The sequence below is a fragment of the Conger conger genome, chromosome 2, assembly GCF_963514075.1.
Source record: "Conger conger chromosome 2, fConCon1.1, whole genome shotgun sequence".
Classification (NCBI taxonomy): domain Eukaryota; kingdom Metazoa; phylum Chordata; class Actinopteri; order Anguilliformes; family Congridae; genus Conger; species Conger conger.
In genome coordinates, this window is record NC_083761.1 from 48,313,966 (window position 1) to 48,331,634 (window position 17,669).

The 17,669-nt window shown below is 43.4% G+C and overlaps 1 protein-coding gene across 1 annotated transcript in view; it reads right to left on the minus strand.

Moving 5' to 3' along the window:
- LOC133122845 (acid-sensing ion channel 2-like) overlaps window positions 1–3,362 on the minus strand; it is a 359,041-nt gene extending 355,679 nt beyond the window's left edge. The window contains exon 1 of the mRNA XM_061233068.1: window positions 2,762–3,362. Within this exon, the coding sequence (XP_061089052.1) occupies window positions 2,762–3,331 (570 nt within the window). The 5' untranslated portion in view covers window positions 3,332–3,362. The remainder of the gene's footprint in view (window positions 1–2,761) is intronic.
- Between the last annotated feature and the right edge of the window lie 14,307 nt (window positions 3,363–17,669).

Here is a 17,669-nt window from a genome sequence, read left to right on the forward strand (position 1 = left end):
AGCAGCAATGATGATGATGCACTAATTTGTTTGACCCTCATCTAAGCCTGTTAGGCCATTCCCAAGGCAATGGGAAAGGACAGTCCCAAACAGATGGAAATGGAGGACAGGTAAGGATGGGGAGACTATGGAATTTACTCTACAGAAAGAGCCAGAGGATTACCCAGATCTCGGCCTCTGGGACGAGCCAGAGTCAGCCGAGCTGATACGCCTGCACTCAGATCTCAAGTCTGGTGCAGAGTGACAGGAGGGATGGGGAAGGTTGAGATAAAGATGGGGAAAAACTGGCAGAGGGGGCCTTCTGGCCAATGCTGCGCTCTGACAGTCCTGTGGGGAGCTGACAAGATAACTATCACCCAGCAGGCCTGTGACTCTGTGATAATAGCTGGGGGTGGGGTGCAGGTAATTATTCAAACACAGGCAACAGCAGCCTGCTTAGCACAGCTACTCTCAGGCATAGAGAACATGAGTGTATAGAACATATACGGTGGGAACATATAGGAGCATAAGGGCAGAACAGAAACTGTGATGTCAGAAAGTGCTAGAAAGATGAAAATGTAAATGTAAAATACACCGGCTACTAGTCACCTCAATTTAATATTACAGAACAGCTGACTGACATGGAAACTGTACTACTGACATACCAGAAAGGGAACTGATAACTCAGTCTGCAAATGGACTTGCAGACATATGGTGCTGGCCCCTGGTGATGGCTTATTTTTCCCAGAAGAAGGTCAGTGTGGTCAAAATGAGTCTTACCTCCATTACCAAGACTAGAGCAAAGCCCATTAATTAATTATTATTAATTTCATCCTTCATGAAAGATGACGCTAATGGCAGGGAAAATTGAGAAGGATCTACTGTAGCCTGAGAGACTTCCACCATTTCTGAAAATGAATTACCCAACACCTTTGAGATGACTAAAATAATATCATCTCACATTTTAATCAAATACTATCTAATGATACTCTCTCCCTCACTCTCTGTCACCCTCCCCTGTACATTGTGTGCTGTTCTCATGTGTTAACACTAAACAAGCAGGGTACCCAGGCATGATTCTTGGCTACCAACGTCACTGCTTCACTGTTGGTTAACCAGAATCTGGCTTTGAATACTTGTATACATTCACTGAGCACTTTATTCAGTAGACCTGCACACCAGCTTGTTAATGCAAATATTTAACCAGCCAATCATGTGGCAGCGACTAAATGCATAAAAGCATGCCGAAATTTCAAGAGTTGTTTTTCAGACCAAATGTCAGAATGGGGAAGAAATGTGATCTGACTGAATTCCATCATGGAATGATTGTTGCTGCCAGGGTGGTTTGAATATCTCAGAAACTGCTGATCTCCTTGGATTTTCATGCACAACAGTCTCTAGAGTTTTCACAGAATGGTGCGGAAAAAAAAAAAACATCCAGTGAGCAGCAGTTCTGTGAGCAGAAACCCCTTGTTAATGAGAGAGGTCAGAGGAGAAGGGCCAGACTGGTCAAAGCTGACAGGAAGGTGACAGCAATGCAAATAACCACACATTACAAAAGTGGTATGCAGAAGAGAATCTCTGAACACTCAAAGAGTAAACCTTCTAAGTGGATAGGCTACAGCAGCAGAACTAATAAAGTGTATATGTGGTTACAGATCTCCATCTGAGAAATGGTTTGCCTATAGTCTATAGTCTATAGTATAGTATTGTGTAGGTGTGTGTGTGTGCGTGCGTGTGTGCTGAGTTTGCGTGGCTATTAGTGAGTGTGCATCTACTGATCTGTGTGTACCTGTGGGATATGCATGCGATTACTGTATGTGCGAATGTTTGGTTGTGCGAGAGGGGCGCTGATCTCTCACCAAGACAGGGAGTCAGTTCTTTTTGGTTTCCTGTAACCGAGGAGAACACATTTATTTTTATCCGTTCTGTCAAAGAAGGGGGGAGGGAAAGAAGAAAAGCCACCAAATCTGAGCTGAGACAAGGTCTCACACTTTCTCTTCAATGCTTAACACCCATCTGACCGTGGCTGAGCTCCTCAAATGTCCTGCACTCCACTCAGTTACCTCAACATCAGTGGCTACCACAGACAGGAGGACACGGCCATAGACCAGGCTACAGTCGAATTGGACATTATAACCACTGTACCTCAGGAGTCCTGAGTAGATCCACGGGAGATCCTTCTATCGAATATGTCCCTATAATGGAGCCAGTGCGACAGCATAACCTCAGATCCCAGGCAATGTTTTGTTAATTTTGTTGCTTTTGTTATTTTTTCCTTCTTGACAGCTAAGAGGGAACTTGCACAAAGCAGTGCATTACATGCAGCGATATTTTGTTTTCTAGCTTTCCCTCTGTGAATCTAATAAAGAACCGATGCTACCTGTGGATGCGCTTTGACTACCAACAGCATCCCACACACTATGAAAGCGTGCAGGCACACAGAGGTGACCCACGTGCAGCGCACAGGAATGAGGAGGTAATTGCCATCTTAAATTCAACAAATCACACAGCAGAAGGTAGGTACTTTCAGAAAATAAATTGCACAGTAGGACCTGGAAAGATACCAAGCAGGATGACCGAAATGCGCAGAAACTAAGGCAAGTTGCCCCAATCATATCAAATTGTCCTGTCTCCCATGACATTTTTCAACTGGGAAATAACTGCCACCTCCAAACAGCTCCCTGTTGCTCTCCTTTTCTAAGGGTTGTCTTGGTATATTCCCAGTGAGGGCTAAGAAAACCAGCCAGACCGGTGGAAGAGAAGAGGTGGAGGGACTCACGGTTTTGAAGTCCCGGTGGCTGCACTCCTGTCCTCGGTAACGGCAGTAGAGCATCATTTCCTTGAGGTCGTGGCCTACACGCTCTGTGAAATCCTTCATGCTGAAGGGCTTGGGCTTGTAGCCGGTGAAGTTGGCCCGCTCCTCCAGGAACTCCAGAACCTCGGGCTCGGCCAGGTGCGGGTCCTGAATGCGCAGGTGCACGTCGAGCAGGCCCAGCAGCTCGCCGGCGTGGTAGAGGTCATTGCGGGTGAGCCTGGCAAATCGGTAGGGGTTGAGGTTACAGATGGTGACCACGGGGAAGACCAGGCTGTTGGACACCACGGCGTCCACGCGGGTGACATGCGGGTAGGAGAAGAAGTAGGCCAGACGCTCGGCGCTCTCCAGGGCCAGGAAGCCCAGCGACACCAGGAAGGTGGCGGCCCAGAACAGGCGACGCGCGGTGAGGGGGCCGTAGACGAAGATGAAGCGGAGGCCGTGCAGCGTGGTGTGGTGGGCGAAGACGTACCAGGAGGAGGGCCGGAGGCTACCCTCGCTCACCTCACTCCCACAGCTGTCCTTCAGGTCCTTCATGGTCGCCCACCCACCCCCAACTCGAGCCTCACTGAGCCCCGCAAACTGCTGTCCTGCGGGAAAGATGAGACGAGAGACGACACTGAGAGTTGGCAAGGGAAGAAAAGTTGGTAGGACCTTCGCCCCTTTCTGACCCCAGCCCATAGCCACCCCCCATCTATGCTGTCATTATCATCAAAGCTCCAGAGAAAGGGCTTTGGGAAACCCCATCACCGCCACCCAAGGGCCCTCCTGTCCTCTCACCCCATCTTTCTATCTCCTGTCCCTTCCCCTCCCTTTCTCCCAGACTCTTCAGGCTATATCAAAGGGCAGACAGTGGGAGCAATTGGAGTAAAGAGGGTTGAAAATACCAAGGTCCAGCATGCCAGAAAAGAGAGACAGAAATAGAGAGAGAAGGAGACGAGAGACAGAGAGAAACAGGTAATCAAAGATTCTTCTGTTTCTAACCCACTTGGCCCTGAGCCCTCCAAAACAAGCCCAAAAATATGCACACACAAACAAACACACACACACCACTCTCTTGTTGTCTCTATGTCCCCAATGTCAAGTCTAAGCACCTCTCCTTCAGCCTAGGAAGTTGCCATCCAGCCTGCGTGCAAGTGGGAATGTGTGCAAGAGAGTGTCAGCGCGTGTGAGGAAGGGAGGGGGGGCTGTAGTGGGGGGGTCGGTGCTCAGTGCTGCTGGTTGCGCATGCCGATCCCAGCTCCTCCCGTTCCTCCGTGGCCAGCCGACGTCTCTCTCCTTCTCCTTCCCAGCACATCCACGGAAACAGTGAAGGAGAGCAGAACTGGGAGAGAGAGCAGGCACACACTCTCTGGTGCTGAGAGGGAGGGGGAAGAAGAGAGGGAGGGAGAGTGAGAGATGGAGCGGGCACACGCACACACATGCCTACTATATGTACACACACACACACACACACACTCACATGCATGCACACACACAGTTGTCTACCTAGGGGTCCGCTCTTATTGAATCTGATTATTTAGTTTTTTCTCTTTACATTTTTTACTCTTTTGTTCTGCTGGCTGTTTGAATTCATATTACTCCCTTCCTGGCTAAACGAGAAAAGGACTGATGCAGAAAACAGAAGGAAAATCAGCCAGAGACAGACAGCAGGGGCAGTGGGTGGGGAGGGAGGGGAGGGACAGGGAGACCGAATTAGAGACAGGAGAAGAGTGGAAAGGGAGAGAAGGGAGCGCAGAGGAGAGTCGCCACTTTGGAGCTGATGACAGGCGATCTGTTGTGTGGCCTGCGGGCATTGATTGCACGCTGATGTCGAGGCTCCAAAATGCACACAGATGTAATACAGGCAGAGTAAAGAAACGAGCAGGAAGCAAGCAGAACATCTCCCGCCTGATTGACATGCAGAAAACCCACGGGTGACTCAGGGAGTACATGATATCACTAACCTCATTGGCATCCGATGATAACGGAAGTGAACTGAAGGGGAAGATAGATTACCTGATGTCTTACAGTGGACCGTGCATACCTATATGTGCATGGATACATGCGGATGGCTTGTGTGTGCATGTTAGTTTGTGTTTGGTTGGATGTATGTAGTATGTGTGTATATTTTTGTAAGGGGTATTAATGGTAGCCTACATATAATCATACCAAACCTTTTGGTACAGCACTTTCAGTTTGGTATGTGACGCTTACCATTCGTTTTGCTTTAATGCAGATGCTCAACTTTTTTGTATGTAACTTAAGCTGCATTAACTTTATGTTGCATTCAGACGCTATCAGATATATTGAAAATACAGCTTTCCAGCTCATTACATTTCCAGGCAAAGCAGGATAATAGTCAAACATTATTTACTTTTATGTTGCATGAGTCGTACATACGCTACATTTCCCGCAGGGGGGGGGGGATTGTGAGGATGTGTCTGAATGCATGATGAAACAGTATAAAAAGGTGGGAGGAAGGTTCTGAGACAGTATGATCATGAAACGACTCCAGGGAGGGGAGAGAAGATGAAGAGAAGAGAAAAATGACATGAAGGATGTTGAGGTGGGGGGAGTTTGACAAAATGATCTCTATACATTCAGTCCAGATGCCTTGCTCCAAAACAAAATAAAATTTTCCTTAGGGCTCCTATCTCCAGCACCCCCCCGCCCCCCACCCCACCTCCCAGACTGCAATGATTTTACAGCTTAACTCATGTCCTGACACCTCTGCCCTCCCAGTCCACTCACACACGCACACGCACACACACACACACACACACACACGCACACACACGATTAGGAGCAGAAGATCCATGGTAGTCTTCTCCAGAATTCTACCTGTATCACATGCCAGCAGAGGGAAGCAGAACTTTATCTGGAGGTTTAACACATGGCTATGAATGTTTTGTAGGAGAAAGGGGTACAGGTTCATGGGGCATCAGGACTCCTTTTGGGACAGGGGTGAGTTGTACAAGCATGATGGGCTATACCTGAACTGGAGGGGAAATTTTGCAACTGGGTCAGCATATGCTTAGGATAGCACAGGATTATTTAAACTAGGCACATGGGGGGCTCGGAGGATAGAGAGTGAAATGGGCAGGGAGGCACAGACTGCCCAGACAAAAACGGTAAAGGCTACATAGTATAATGGGGAGAGCACAAATAAAATCTAAGGCTCTTGAGGCTGTTGTTATTAGTGGGGGCAATGACATTGTAGGGTTTACAGAGACATGGCTTGGGGATGAAGAGGGGGTTGAATATAATAGAATGTACAGTCTATGTGCAGTAGCAGTAAAAAAATAAAGGCCAACAGGATGCTAGGATACATAGCCAAGGGTATTGAGTATAAATCTAAGGAAGTTATACTCACCTTATGCAATACCTTTGTTAGACCACACTTGGAGTACTGTGTGCAATTCAGGGGACTGCACTAAAAGAAAGATGGAAGAGAAAGGTTCAGAGAAGGGCAACCAGATTGATTCTATGTATAAAAGATAAATATCCTGGATATTACCGATTCACTCTCACAGGATCGGGGTAAAAAACAAAGGCAAAATAACAAAGACAAAATGAATCAAATCAAACGGTAGCTAGCTCTGTGTCTGTTCCCGTTTTACAAACAGCTCTTGGGGACACAGCTCTCTTGCACATGGCTATCTGCTCTCCGGCAGTCTCGCACTAGGTGGCTCCATTCACAGCCACCTAGTACGGAAAGGAGCATACATTTTAACAGCCTGGACTAATTCAAAACATAGTCCAGCTGTGTGCCAACCAGTAGGTGTGATCCTCGGATTGCCCTGCTTCCTTCCCTCAAACCGTGCCCTTGCCATTGGGTTTTTCATGCACAACAATCTCTAGAGTTTGCAGAGAATGGTGTGAGTAACAGAAAACGTCTAGTGAGCAGCAGTTCTGCGGGCAGACATCTGTTGTTAATGAGAGAAGCCAACACAACAGGGAGGTGACAGTAATACAAATAACCATGCATTACAACAATGGTATGCAGAAGAGTATCTCTGAACACACAATGTTTCAAACGAAGTGGATAGGCTACTTAATAAGTCAAACAAATAAGTCTAGTAAATACCTAATGCTAAGTGCTCACTCAGTGTATGTATTTATTATATGCAGCTTTTTTTCATTTTTATTTCAATAATTATGGAACCCATTGTACATTTGTACACAGAGGGTGAATCCCAACATTCTTGGCATCTTATTCCTGAAAAACATTGACAAACCAGCAATGTCAGTGCACTATGTAAGCCGTGTTATTAAACACAGAAACCTGCCACTGGTATTGTTCCCTCTGAAATTACACCCAGTGCTGCATATTACACACCACCTACTGCATCCACTATGTGTACACTCACATGCCTGATGCAAGGCGTCTCACATAAAAATGTCTATTTATCAACTGGGACTATGTTACAGCCTCTATGTTTATAATGCAGAGCAATAATAGGCTGCAGTGTGGAAACAGATGGGGGTGCAGAGGTACATTCTGTCTGAAAAGAGGAATTATGCACAGTTGTAAATACTTGAGGTTGGTAATTGTGGAAATGTGTAATTATGTACAATTAGGAAAAGTATTGACAAAACAGAAGAAGGGGGAGAATAATGGCAACAGATGTGATGGTATGATTATGACTATGACTCGTCCTTTACCGCAGGATTCTTAGCTGCAGGTGAAGCAGACGATTTTGGAAGGAGCCGTTTGCATTTGACAATGTAGGGACTGATGTGACTCATTTTGCAGCGCACAATTCCCCAGTTCCGTCATTGTGACCAGCAAACCGGTTTCCACACATGGTCCAAGGCTGAGGCAAGAACTCAAGGTGTCTGTACTATCAAGAAGGAGAGTATTAACCACTTGGGCAACAATGAAACTAATAATTCAGCTGAAGAGAGCCACATGGGGAAAGAGCAGGAGGCAAGAGTATGAACCCACAAGGTTAAGGAAAATCCCTCCGACTTCTTCAAGATGAGTGTGCACTGCGCAGAGACTTGCTTTTCGCTCTTCTCCTGGTTAATGCAAGATGCATACGCCAATCATGATTGCTTTACCCAGCCACTTTTTCCAATTAAGTGAGCTGTGGGCCTTGACAGCTGCAGGGACTCAAAATCGGTTCTGTTAATTACTTCATTAAACAAAGCTCTCTCTCCCACTACTGGGAAAGGCTCTATACTGGCAGCGACTAGAATGACCCTACATGCAGCCCGATGCCACAGGGGCCCAGCTTGAACACCGCCCACAGATTCCACACTTTGAGCACATGAAGTGCTGCAACTTCATTTGATGTTAATATAATATAGAGACAGTAATCTATCAGGGACACTAGAGGCTGCTAAACATTCATGTAAATTGACTGGGGGTAACAGCTCTGTCATAGGAAAATTGTGTGGCAAAGTAATTAAGATAACATACATGGCAAACGAGGCCAGAAGCATCAGGAGGTTTAAACCTTTGAAGTCCTTTGAGTTTGAAAATCAATACTAAAAATGTCTGATCTGAGTGAAAACTCACATCATCTGAAACAAGCAAATGGTAAACATGTTGTCCCCCACCCCCACGCACTGCCTTCATTGGGTGCTATGAAGCTAAGCTTTTAATGGATAAACAGTAGACTAACTTGAAGCAATTGGCTAAAATTGCAGTGGAACACTGGCATTTGCTGCTAACGAATGCCACATAGGAGATCACAGAACTTAGCTAAGACAAATCTGTTCCTTTGGCTATGTATTCCAGCAGATTGATTTGAAATGTGCAGACTGTCACCTTCAATTTGAGGGTATTTACAGCCATATCAGCTAGACAGGGTGGTTTGAGTATCTCAGAAACTGCTGATCTCCTGGGATTTTCACACACAACAGTCTCTAGAGTTAGAAGAGAATGGTGTGAAAAACCAAGAAGCAACAGTTCTGTGGGCAAAAAATGCCTTGTTAATGAGAGAGGTCAGAGGTGTCATGGTGCAGTACCGGTTTGGGCCACTGGAGGGTGGTGTAGTCAGAAGACAGCCTCTTCAGCCTATTTACTCACAGGTGTAATAATTGCAATCAGCCGCACCCTTGATGAACCCTCCTCTCACAGCACTCATGTGCTTCTGTGTAATCTGCGTTATGCTGAAGCTGGTAAACGGTACCGCTGGTTATCTGAGAGAAGAGTTTATGGGAGTCTAACTCTCCCTATGGTTTCAGTTATATAAGCATCAATGTTTAAGGTGGTGTTTCCCTTGAACTCCAAGGGAAAGACTTAATCATCATCATTTTCATGTCCATGATTGAATATGAAATAAGGCAACACCAGTGAACACCTGCAGATTTGTTTGCAAGGATTCAAAGAAGCCCAACAATATTAAGTGACTTTATGAAAGTTTTTTTTCTCAAAACCTTTAAGAATTGGCAGTAAATTAGAATGCACAAGAGCTAGCTGTCTTACACATGTCTGTGTGTGTGTAACACAATATTCTGAACACCAAATTCAGATTTTAGGTGTGCCAGATTGGAAAGGCTCTGTAGCCAACTGAGGCACATTTTCAATCCAGACATTTATCTTTTTAACAGAATTAAAAAGTATAATGCTTGGTAGAAAGTTGGACAAAGAAATTAAATGGCCCTTGACATTTTATCGAATAATTAATGGAGCCAGCAGATATGCTTGTAAGGTTTACATAAGTAATTAAACTTCCTGAACTTCACAATGCTTAAAACTGTAAAAACACTTACAGGAAATAATTAGTGCATGGAAAATTGAGGACAGAAGTAATGCTTGATAATTACTGGCATGACAAAGCTAAAATCACCTGTCGGGCAAACATAGGTGGATCTTTGCACAGGCAAACTAGGCAGCTATATATATATATATATATATATATATATATACAGTCAGGTCCATAAATATTGGGACTGTAAAACCCCACGCTAACCCAATGACGGAATTTAGCGGGGGGCCGAAGGGGGTTTTGCGTGCTTGTCCTTCTGGCGTTGCTGGGAGAACATTAGTAGGGTTAATTATTATCCTACACACAAACACAGAGTATAGAATATGCCATGTGGAAAGTCGACTTAACCAGTAGGCTGCTACACATACATGCATACATACATACACAAGACATGTTGTGTGGGAAATCGAATACGATCTTCCTGATACTTACATACACGTACAATATGCTGTGTGGGAAGTCGAATACGATCTTCCCAGATTGGTCTCCCTTGCTTTTATGCCAAATCATAAGTTTGGAACCAGGCGGCAGTGCCATAAATCAACCTGGAGGGGTGGTCAAATCTGGAATTTAGACCCACACCAGGGTGGGGGTTGTTAAGTAGGGAAAATGAGATGATTACCAAAAGAGGACATGCAGGTTTTCAATTGAGTTACTGAAACTATAGTTTATTAAATTCCATTTGGTATGAAATGTATCTCATCCGATTCCTTGATTTTATCAGATCAAATCCATACCAAACAGATTACCCTTATGTTTTATTATGTTGCAGTTATCATGAAACTTCCCTCCTGATTATCCATTTTACATGCAATTCCTGTTACCATTACATAAGACTTAATGCAATAATACAAGGATCACATGGGCAATGTTTTCAAGGTGTTACCGGGTCTATTTTCTATCTTAATAGCAGTTTTGAATATTTAATCTAGGAGAGCAGTCACCGGTGTAATGACAGCAGTGCCCAAATGAGGGCACTGTGGCATTGTCTGGAGTCTTCCCCCTTGGAAGTGACCAGGTATGGGGTCACAGGGAGGTCACCAATGTTCGGGAAGATTCTTTTCCCATGACCCAACTGCCCTTGGACCACTCATACATCTTTCTCTTATCTTTGCCCGAAACTCCCCAAATCTAGTTTAAACAACATTGAAACCCCAGCTCTCAGGCCCCTCACAAATGGCAGCCCTTCCTGACCTTAACCACTATGCTACAGGCCGCCCCATCATATCCAGGAATGCTGTAGTTGGGAGTTTTCATGATAACTGCATTATGCTGTAAATAAGTATTTGTGCCTCTCATGGTAATATACCTTTTGAATAAACCTGATTTGGGTGAATGAAAGGAAAGGAGACACCCCAGACTGTTTGGTTTCTTCTCCTTATCTCCGAAATCCAGGCCTTAGTTCTTGACCCTAAAAGTGAGTCACCCATCTATAATTTACAACCAGGCCCACCACATGGCTTCTACAGAGACAGCTTTTGCCCAGTTTCCCCTCGGCTCCTGAATGGTTATGCTATCAAAGGTAGACTGTTACAAAAACTAGACCATTACACCAGTCGCACTGAACCAATCAGAATAACACCAAACATTACTATATTCTGACCTGGGATTGTCATGAAACATCTTTATGCCCTCTCCAATATTCCTGTGCTCTAACCTGTCAGGAATGTGAGAAAAGGGGGGCCCCCAGGGCCCAAGAAGGCGCCTCTAAGAATCCTTCTCTAGCTCTCCCCCACAGGCATGTGTGCCAACGGTGGGGGCTTAACAATGTATGCTCCAGGAAGGGGAAGTCAGCAAGCTGACCAGCGCATGAGACCAAATGACTTATGACTGGACATCGACACAATTCTCATATTTTTGGCTCTATGCACCACCACAATGGATTTGAAATGAAATGAACAAGATGTGCTTTAACTGCAGACTTTCAGCTTTAATTTGAGAGTATTTACATCCAAATCAGGTGAACTGTGTAGGAATTACAACAGTTTGTATATGTGCCTCCCACTTTTTAACAATTTTTCACATGGTTTCAAATTTCGAGTGGAGCATGATTGTTGGTGCCAGATGGGCCGGTTTGAGTATTCCTGTACCTGTTAATCTCCTGGGATTTTCATACAGAACAGTCTATCGAGTTTTATCGCACCATTGTGCGATAAAAACAAACAAAAAAAAGTTCTCCGGGTGGAAATGCCTTGTGATGAGAGAGGTCTACGGAGAATGAGCAGACTGGTTCGAGCTGACAGAAAGGCTACAGTAATTTGGATAACCACCCTGTACAATTTTGGTGAGTAGAAAAGCATCTCAGAATACACAACACATCAAACCTTGAGGTCGATGGGCTACAATAGCACAAGACCACGTTGGGTTACACTTCTGCCAGCTAAGAACAGAAAGCTGTGGCTGCAGTGGACATAGAAGCCCGTAGCGGACAGTAGCCTGGTCTGATTAATCTTGATTTCTGCTGAGGCATACATTACATATTACATTACAATGGCAATTGGCAGACGCTCTTATCCAGAGCGATGTACAGTTGATTAGACTGAGCAGGAGACAATCCTCCCCTGGAGCAATGCAGGGTTAAGGGCGTTGGTGGTGGTGGTGGCGGTATAATGGTGTGGGGAATGTTTTCTTGGCACACTTTAATACCAATCAATCAATCATCGCTTGAATGCCACAGCCAATTTGAGTATTGTTGCTGACCATGTGCATCACATGGCCACAATGTACACATCTTCTAATGGCTACTTCCAGCATGATAATGCATCATGCCACAAAGCAAAAGTCATCTCAGGCTGGTTTGTCTGTTGACAACCTTCAATTTTCTAATCCCTGGTGGATAATAATCTTTGTCAAACAAAAACTACTTGTCTCTCTCCTGATTATCTCGATTTGAGCAACCATAAACTGCACAGAAATGAACCATAATTAATCTGTGTTATCGCTTTGTCGTTAACCTCAGATTAAAAAAACCTCAGATTTAAATATTTTTGTCAGGAAAATACATTGAGTTCTATAGGCAGCTCGTCCTCCAGCATAGCAGATGAGTCATGGCTTGTGACGTGTATTAAGAACGATCCGTAGGGAAGCAGATTAGATCCACTAAACGTGTGAGAGAAAGTGACGTAATCTGATTTGTATCAGGGACAGATTATTGCTGCATTGTCCTCGCAACACAATAACTTAAAGAAAATTGGCACATGGCTGTGTTAGTTGAAGAAAGAACACTGATTGCGACTACATTCTCTTGTGGGAAAGAATTATTGACTTTGTATTTTGACCGCAATTGTAGCATTGACTTTACGAAAACGAAAACGGGTCTGAACCGCAGTGAGCACCATCTCTCAGCCCTCCCAGCATGACCGGGAAATGAGCTTCAGAAAGGATCCCAGTTTTGGCTGCATGGTCTCTTCCCCATCTATAACTGGAAGCCCCTATAGAGTACAGCCCTGTACAGCACAGATATAAAGCACCATACCTGCAAATTGGCTCATTCAAAAGGTGTGACTCTGCCCCATGCTGTATTAAGGCAGCATTGCAGGCTGAAAGGGAGCAGTGGTCCAGCACCAGATCACAAGAGGGTCTCTGTGAAGGCAATTAAGGGTTGGAGGCAAGAGACTCAGGCTCATTTGAATGCCGTGTGTGAGCTCTCATAGTCGAAGTTGGAAGAGCTGGACTGAGCTGCTCCAGACACATTAGTTGACTTACATTTCAGTTGACTCTAATTGTAGGAGTCACTGCACACTGTATAAAGGTTCAGGTATAAAGTCAGTCAATCTCTTCATCCAATCTATTCTAATCTACTTCAACTTTTATAGAAGGTCTTAATGTCAAACAAGCTGTATCAGAAATTGTGGAGAATGAGAGGGGAGAGATAAGAAAGGAATGAGAGAGGAACAAGCCAATACCAGCAGTCAATTATAATTCAGGTCATGATGGCGCACACACTCATGTAGTTCAAGGATTTTTTCTTATATTACAGCAATAATAACTGGTCCTTTCAATAATGCAGAGCAATGGTCTTATTGTGTCAATGTATCAAATACTGTACCTGCATGCATGTTGCTCAAACAGTCACTTATTGTCTGAAAAATATATTCTCCCTTGCTTGCAAGCTCAGAAACACAGAATTGTGAGCCACTGACATACAGCCATGCATGTGTGCCCTGTGTAACTGAGGAGTATACAGTCATGAGTGCATTCAGTTAGCTGAAATAGGCTGTCTGCCTCAACTGCATGACCCGACAGTCTTCAGAACATTGGAAACTGTGTAAAACTACTTGGGGATATCAGTGCAATACTTTTGACCAATTTCCGTCTATGCTCTCTTGTTTGTTTACAGAACTCAATCTGAAAAATGTGTTCACTTTGTCAGTTACTGTACATTAATAAGTTCATAGTTCATAAACCTAAAAAAAAATTTTTCATGGGAAGATACACCAAGAGACTTATGTACCAATGCATAATACCATGGATGTAGAAAACAATAGGTTCTACAAACTATTTTTGATGTGCTTGAACTATGGTTGGTGGTTCTAATCGCTAACAAAACTCATAGTAGCCAGGAATTTCCATTCCCATCTCACACAATAATAAGTAGTACTTTTCTACACTTCCGCAATTGTAGCGTGATAATTGCCAGAATATTCTAAGCCGCATTGAGCTGAGCGAAATGACTGCGTTTGGTTGCGGATTCGAGTCGTGACCCCATTATCGGTAGCGGTGTCAATTAATCTCTAACAGTGGAACTACTAGCTGAACTGCGCTTTACTTTCAAGTAACTGAAATAACCCTGGCTGCGAGGATTGTTACCGAATGCCTGGTCGCTCCAACCTGAGAGCTCTCACCCTGTTTCCGTGGAAACAGTGATGCATCAGATTGCAGAAAGTAAATCAGCGGGAGGGGAGGGCTTGCTAGCAAATAGCCTGGAAAAGGGGCAGCCTTGCTTTTGATGTGGCAGGTGGCAAATCCCCACTGGCTGCAGGCTGAATATGGTAGATTGCCACTGTGGCGTGAAAAGGGGGCAGTCGGTCTGTGTCCACGTGACAAAGTTCCGGGGTAGCAAGCCGTCAGCTGTCGCCCTGGCAAGCCCGAGTCGTATTAGCAGGCACGCGCTGTTAGCGTCCAAGGCTTGGATGATAATGACCCGCACACATGAACAGAGCAGGCATGTGGCAAAGCTGCTCTTTCAAGTAATAGTCACCAGAAAATGTTGGGGAAATAGAGGACCAGAATTAGGGCTCCATATACCCTTCCATCATTTAAGGGTCCGATGGCTAGAGGGACCGTCAAAGGGATAATGGAATGCTGTAACAGGGTTCTGAGGAAGGGAAAGCGTGATCCCACAGTCCTTTATTTGGGATTCAGGATCAGGGAACCAGACACTACCAACTGCTTTCGCTCACAGTCTGCAATCCATTACTAAATCACAGTTCACAAAACTTTGTCACTCACAATTTTCAAAAATAAACTGCTACAACACCTGGGTTACCACCCACCTCTCGTGAGTGTGGCATTTGTTATGTTTGCCTGGAGAAGACTAATAAATTTGGACCAGAGAGAGTCAAGATCATGCTCATTCCTGTCAGATTCCTTTTCAAATATTGAATTGGTTTGGAACTACTGATAATTTATTTGAGAATTATTGATACAACATTGTAGAAACCTGTGCATTACCAGGCAGATGCCGCATAAAATGTGTAAGTGGTGTGCTGTTTAATGTTGAATTTAGTTTGATTTTATTTCCAATAATTGTTAGGAATGCCAATAATTTTGACACCAATGTTTTTCATAAATTCAGAGATTACTCAATAAAAAAAGAACATTGACACATGATAATAAATGTATTGAAATAAAAGTATATTGTTTTCCTATATCTGAATATAACATATAGATTATAATCTGTGTTGTTTGTTATATGCAGCCTTTTTTCTTCATTGTTATCAATTATCCAATAATTCTGGAGCCTACTGTATATACATACATAGAGAAAGAGAGCGAGAGCGAGAGAGAGAGAGAGAGAGAGTTATATGCAGAAGTAGTTCCACAGTGAAGGGAACAAGTCTAAAGTAAAAGTGCTGTATAAGCAATCACATAGTGCATCAGAAATCAAAACAGGCTGGAATTAAATAAGAGAGAAGAAAAGAGTTAGAAGAGAGAACAGTCTGGTTTTAGGCCGAAGATCTGGGCAAAATGTATCTAAATAATTTCAACCCATGTCCCTGTCAGGTCATGCAGTTGCAACTCAATGTGAAATAGCTTCTGAAATACACTATAGATTATTCTGTTGCAGAGTTGAACAGAAACCAGTTTCTAAAGAAAATGCATCCTGACCACACAGAGGTCAGGGAGTAAATACACAAGAATACACTCAATGAGCACTTTATTAGGTATTTATTAGACTTATTTTTAGACTTCTACTGCTGTAGCCTATCCACTTAGAGTTATGATGTGTTGTGTGTTCAGAGATGCTCGTCTGCATACCACTGTTATAATGGGTGGTTATTTGTGTTAGTGTCACCTTCCTGTCAGCTTTAACCAGTCTGGCCCCTCTCCTCTGACCTCTCTCATTAACAACATGTTTTTGCCCACAGAACTGCTGCTCACTGCATATTTTTTGTTTTTTGCACAATTCTTTGCAAACTCTATTGACTGTTATGCGTGAAAATCTCAGGAGATCAGCAGTTTCTGAGATACTCAAACCACCCTGTCTGGCACCAATAATCATTCCACGGTCAAAGTCACTTTGATCACATTTATTCCCCATTCTGACATTTGGTCTCAAAAACAGCTGAACCTCTTGACCATCCATGTCTGCATGCTTTTATGCATTTAGTTGCTGCCACATGATTGGCTGATTAAATATTTGCATTAACAAGCTGGTGTACAGGTCAATCTAACAAAGTGGTCACTGAAGTACCATACTGTATATGTCCTCTTTGATTTGTGGGCTTTCTATATTGAATGGATCATAAACATGAATTGGATCGTAAACATGAATACATGAGTGTGCATAAATATATATAGTGCCTGAACTTCATAAAGAAGTCATGCAAGGAGAGATCAACATTCGTGAAGCAGAAATGACTGTTATGAAACCAGCATAATTCTGTTACATATGACACTTCAAGAATGGAACGAAACCCACATTTGAGTTAATATTACCCATTCTATTGTGTTTGCTGATCAGATTTCTTTCTGCTTTTGGTAATTAGTGTCAACTCAAAAACCATCACTGAAGATGGCTGACATTTTCTGAGAGATGCGACCATAGTAAAAAGTCCCTTCCCTGTTTTAGCAAAAGTTTCAGTGCTGAAGACCACTCCAAATCCTGCATTAATCCTGCTGTGTGCTTAATGCTTTAGATTGTGTGCGTGTGTGTGTGTGTGTGCATGCATGTGAGTGTATGTGTGCATGTGTGCCTGTGTATAGGTGTTTTTTGTAAATTGTATTTGTAGTTTCTCATCATTTTATTGAGTAGTAAGTTCAGCTTCACTGTGATGATTGAGACCTTGTTCTCATTCAGCTGTTTCAGTGCAGCCTGACAGCAGAGACACAGTTAATGAATCAATTTATTGTGAAAAGGACTGATGATATTTATCAATGAACGCTCAACATTCATCACTGTAATTAATAATGAGTGATTCATGCAAACCTTCCATTAGCAATGGTACATTAAGACTGTAAAACCATTTAGATTAAAATAATAAAATAAGATATGTATATGAGAACCTTTACACACAAATAAAAAAACCTCATAAAATAAATGAAACTAGATGTGTACAACATGACAACACTATGAGTAAACAAGTAGTTACACTCAATCAGGGCATCATTACACACAGAATACAAATAGTTAAATTCTCCACACTGAGAGACAATTTGAACCTTCTGCACTAACAAATCTACCATGAAAGTATTTATCCCATAGTGCCAGTGTGACACCTAATTGCTAAAACGATATACACTACAGAAACAAATTTGCAAATGCACAAATGCACTGTCATAAGACAAAGCCATTTACAGAGAAGTCGGAAAGGCATTTATTTTTTCTATGATTTGAAAATATCAAATTAGATTTAACATAGCTACATTAACAAAATCAGCCAGAAGAAGCATTTGTGTATTTGGAAAGATACCCCCCTTTGCACCACCAGTGAGCATTGTTTGACGGTAAT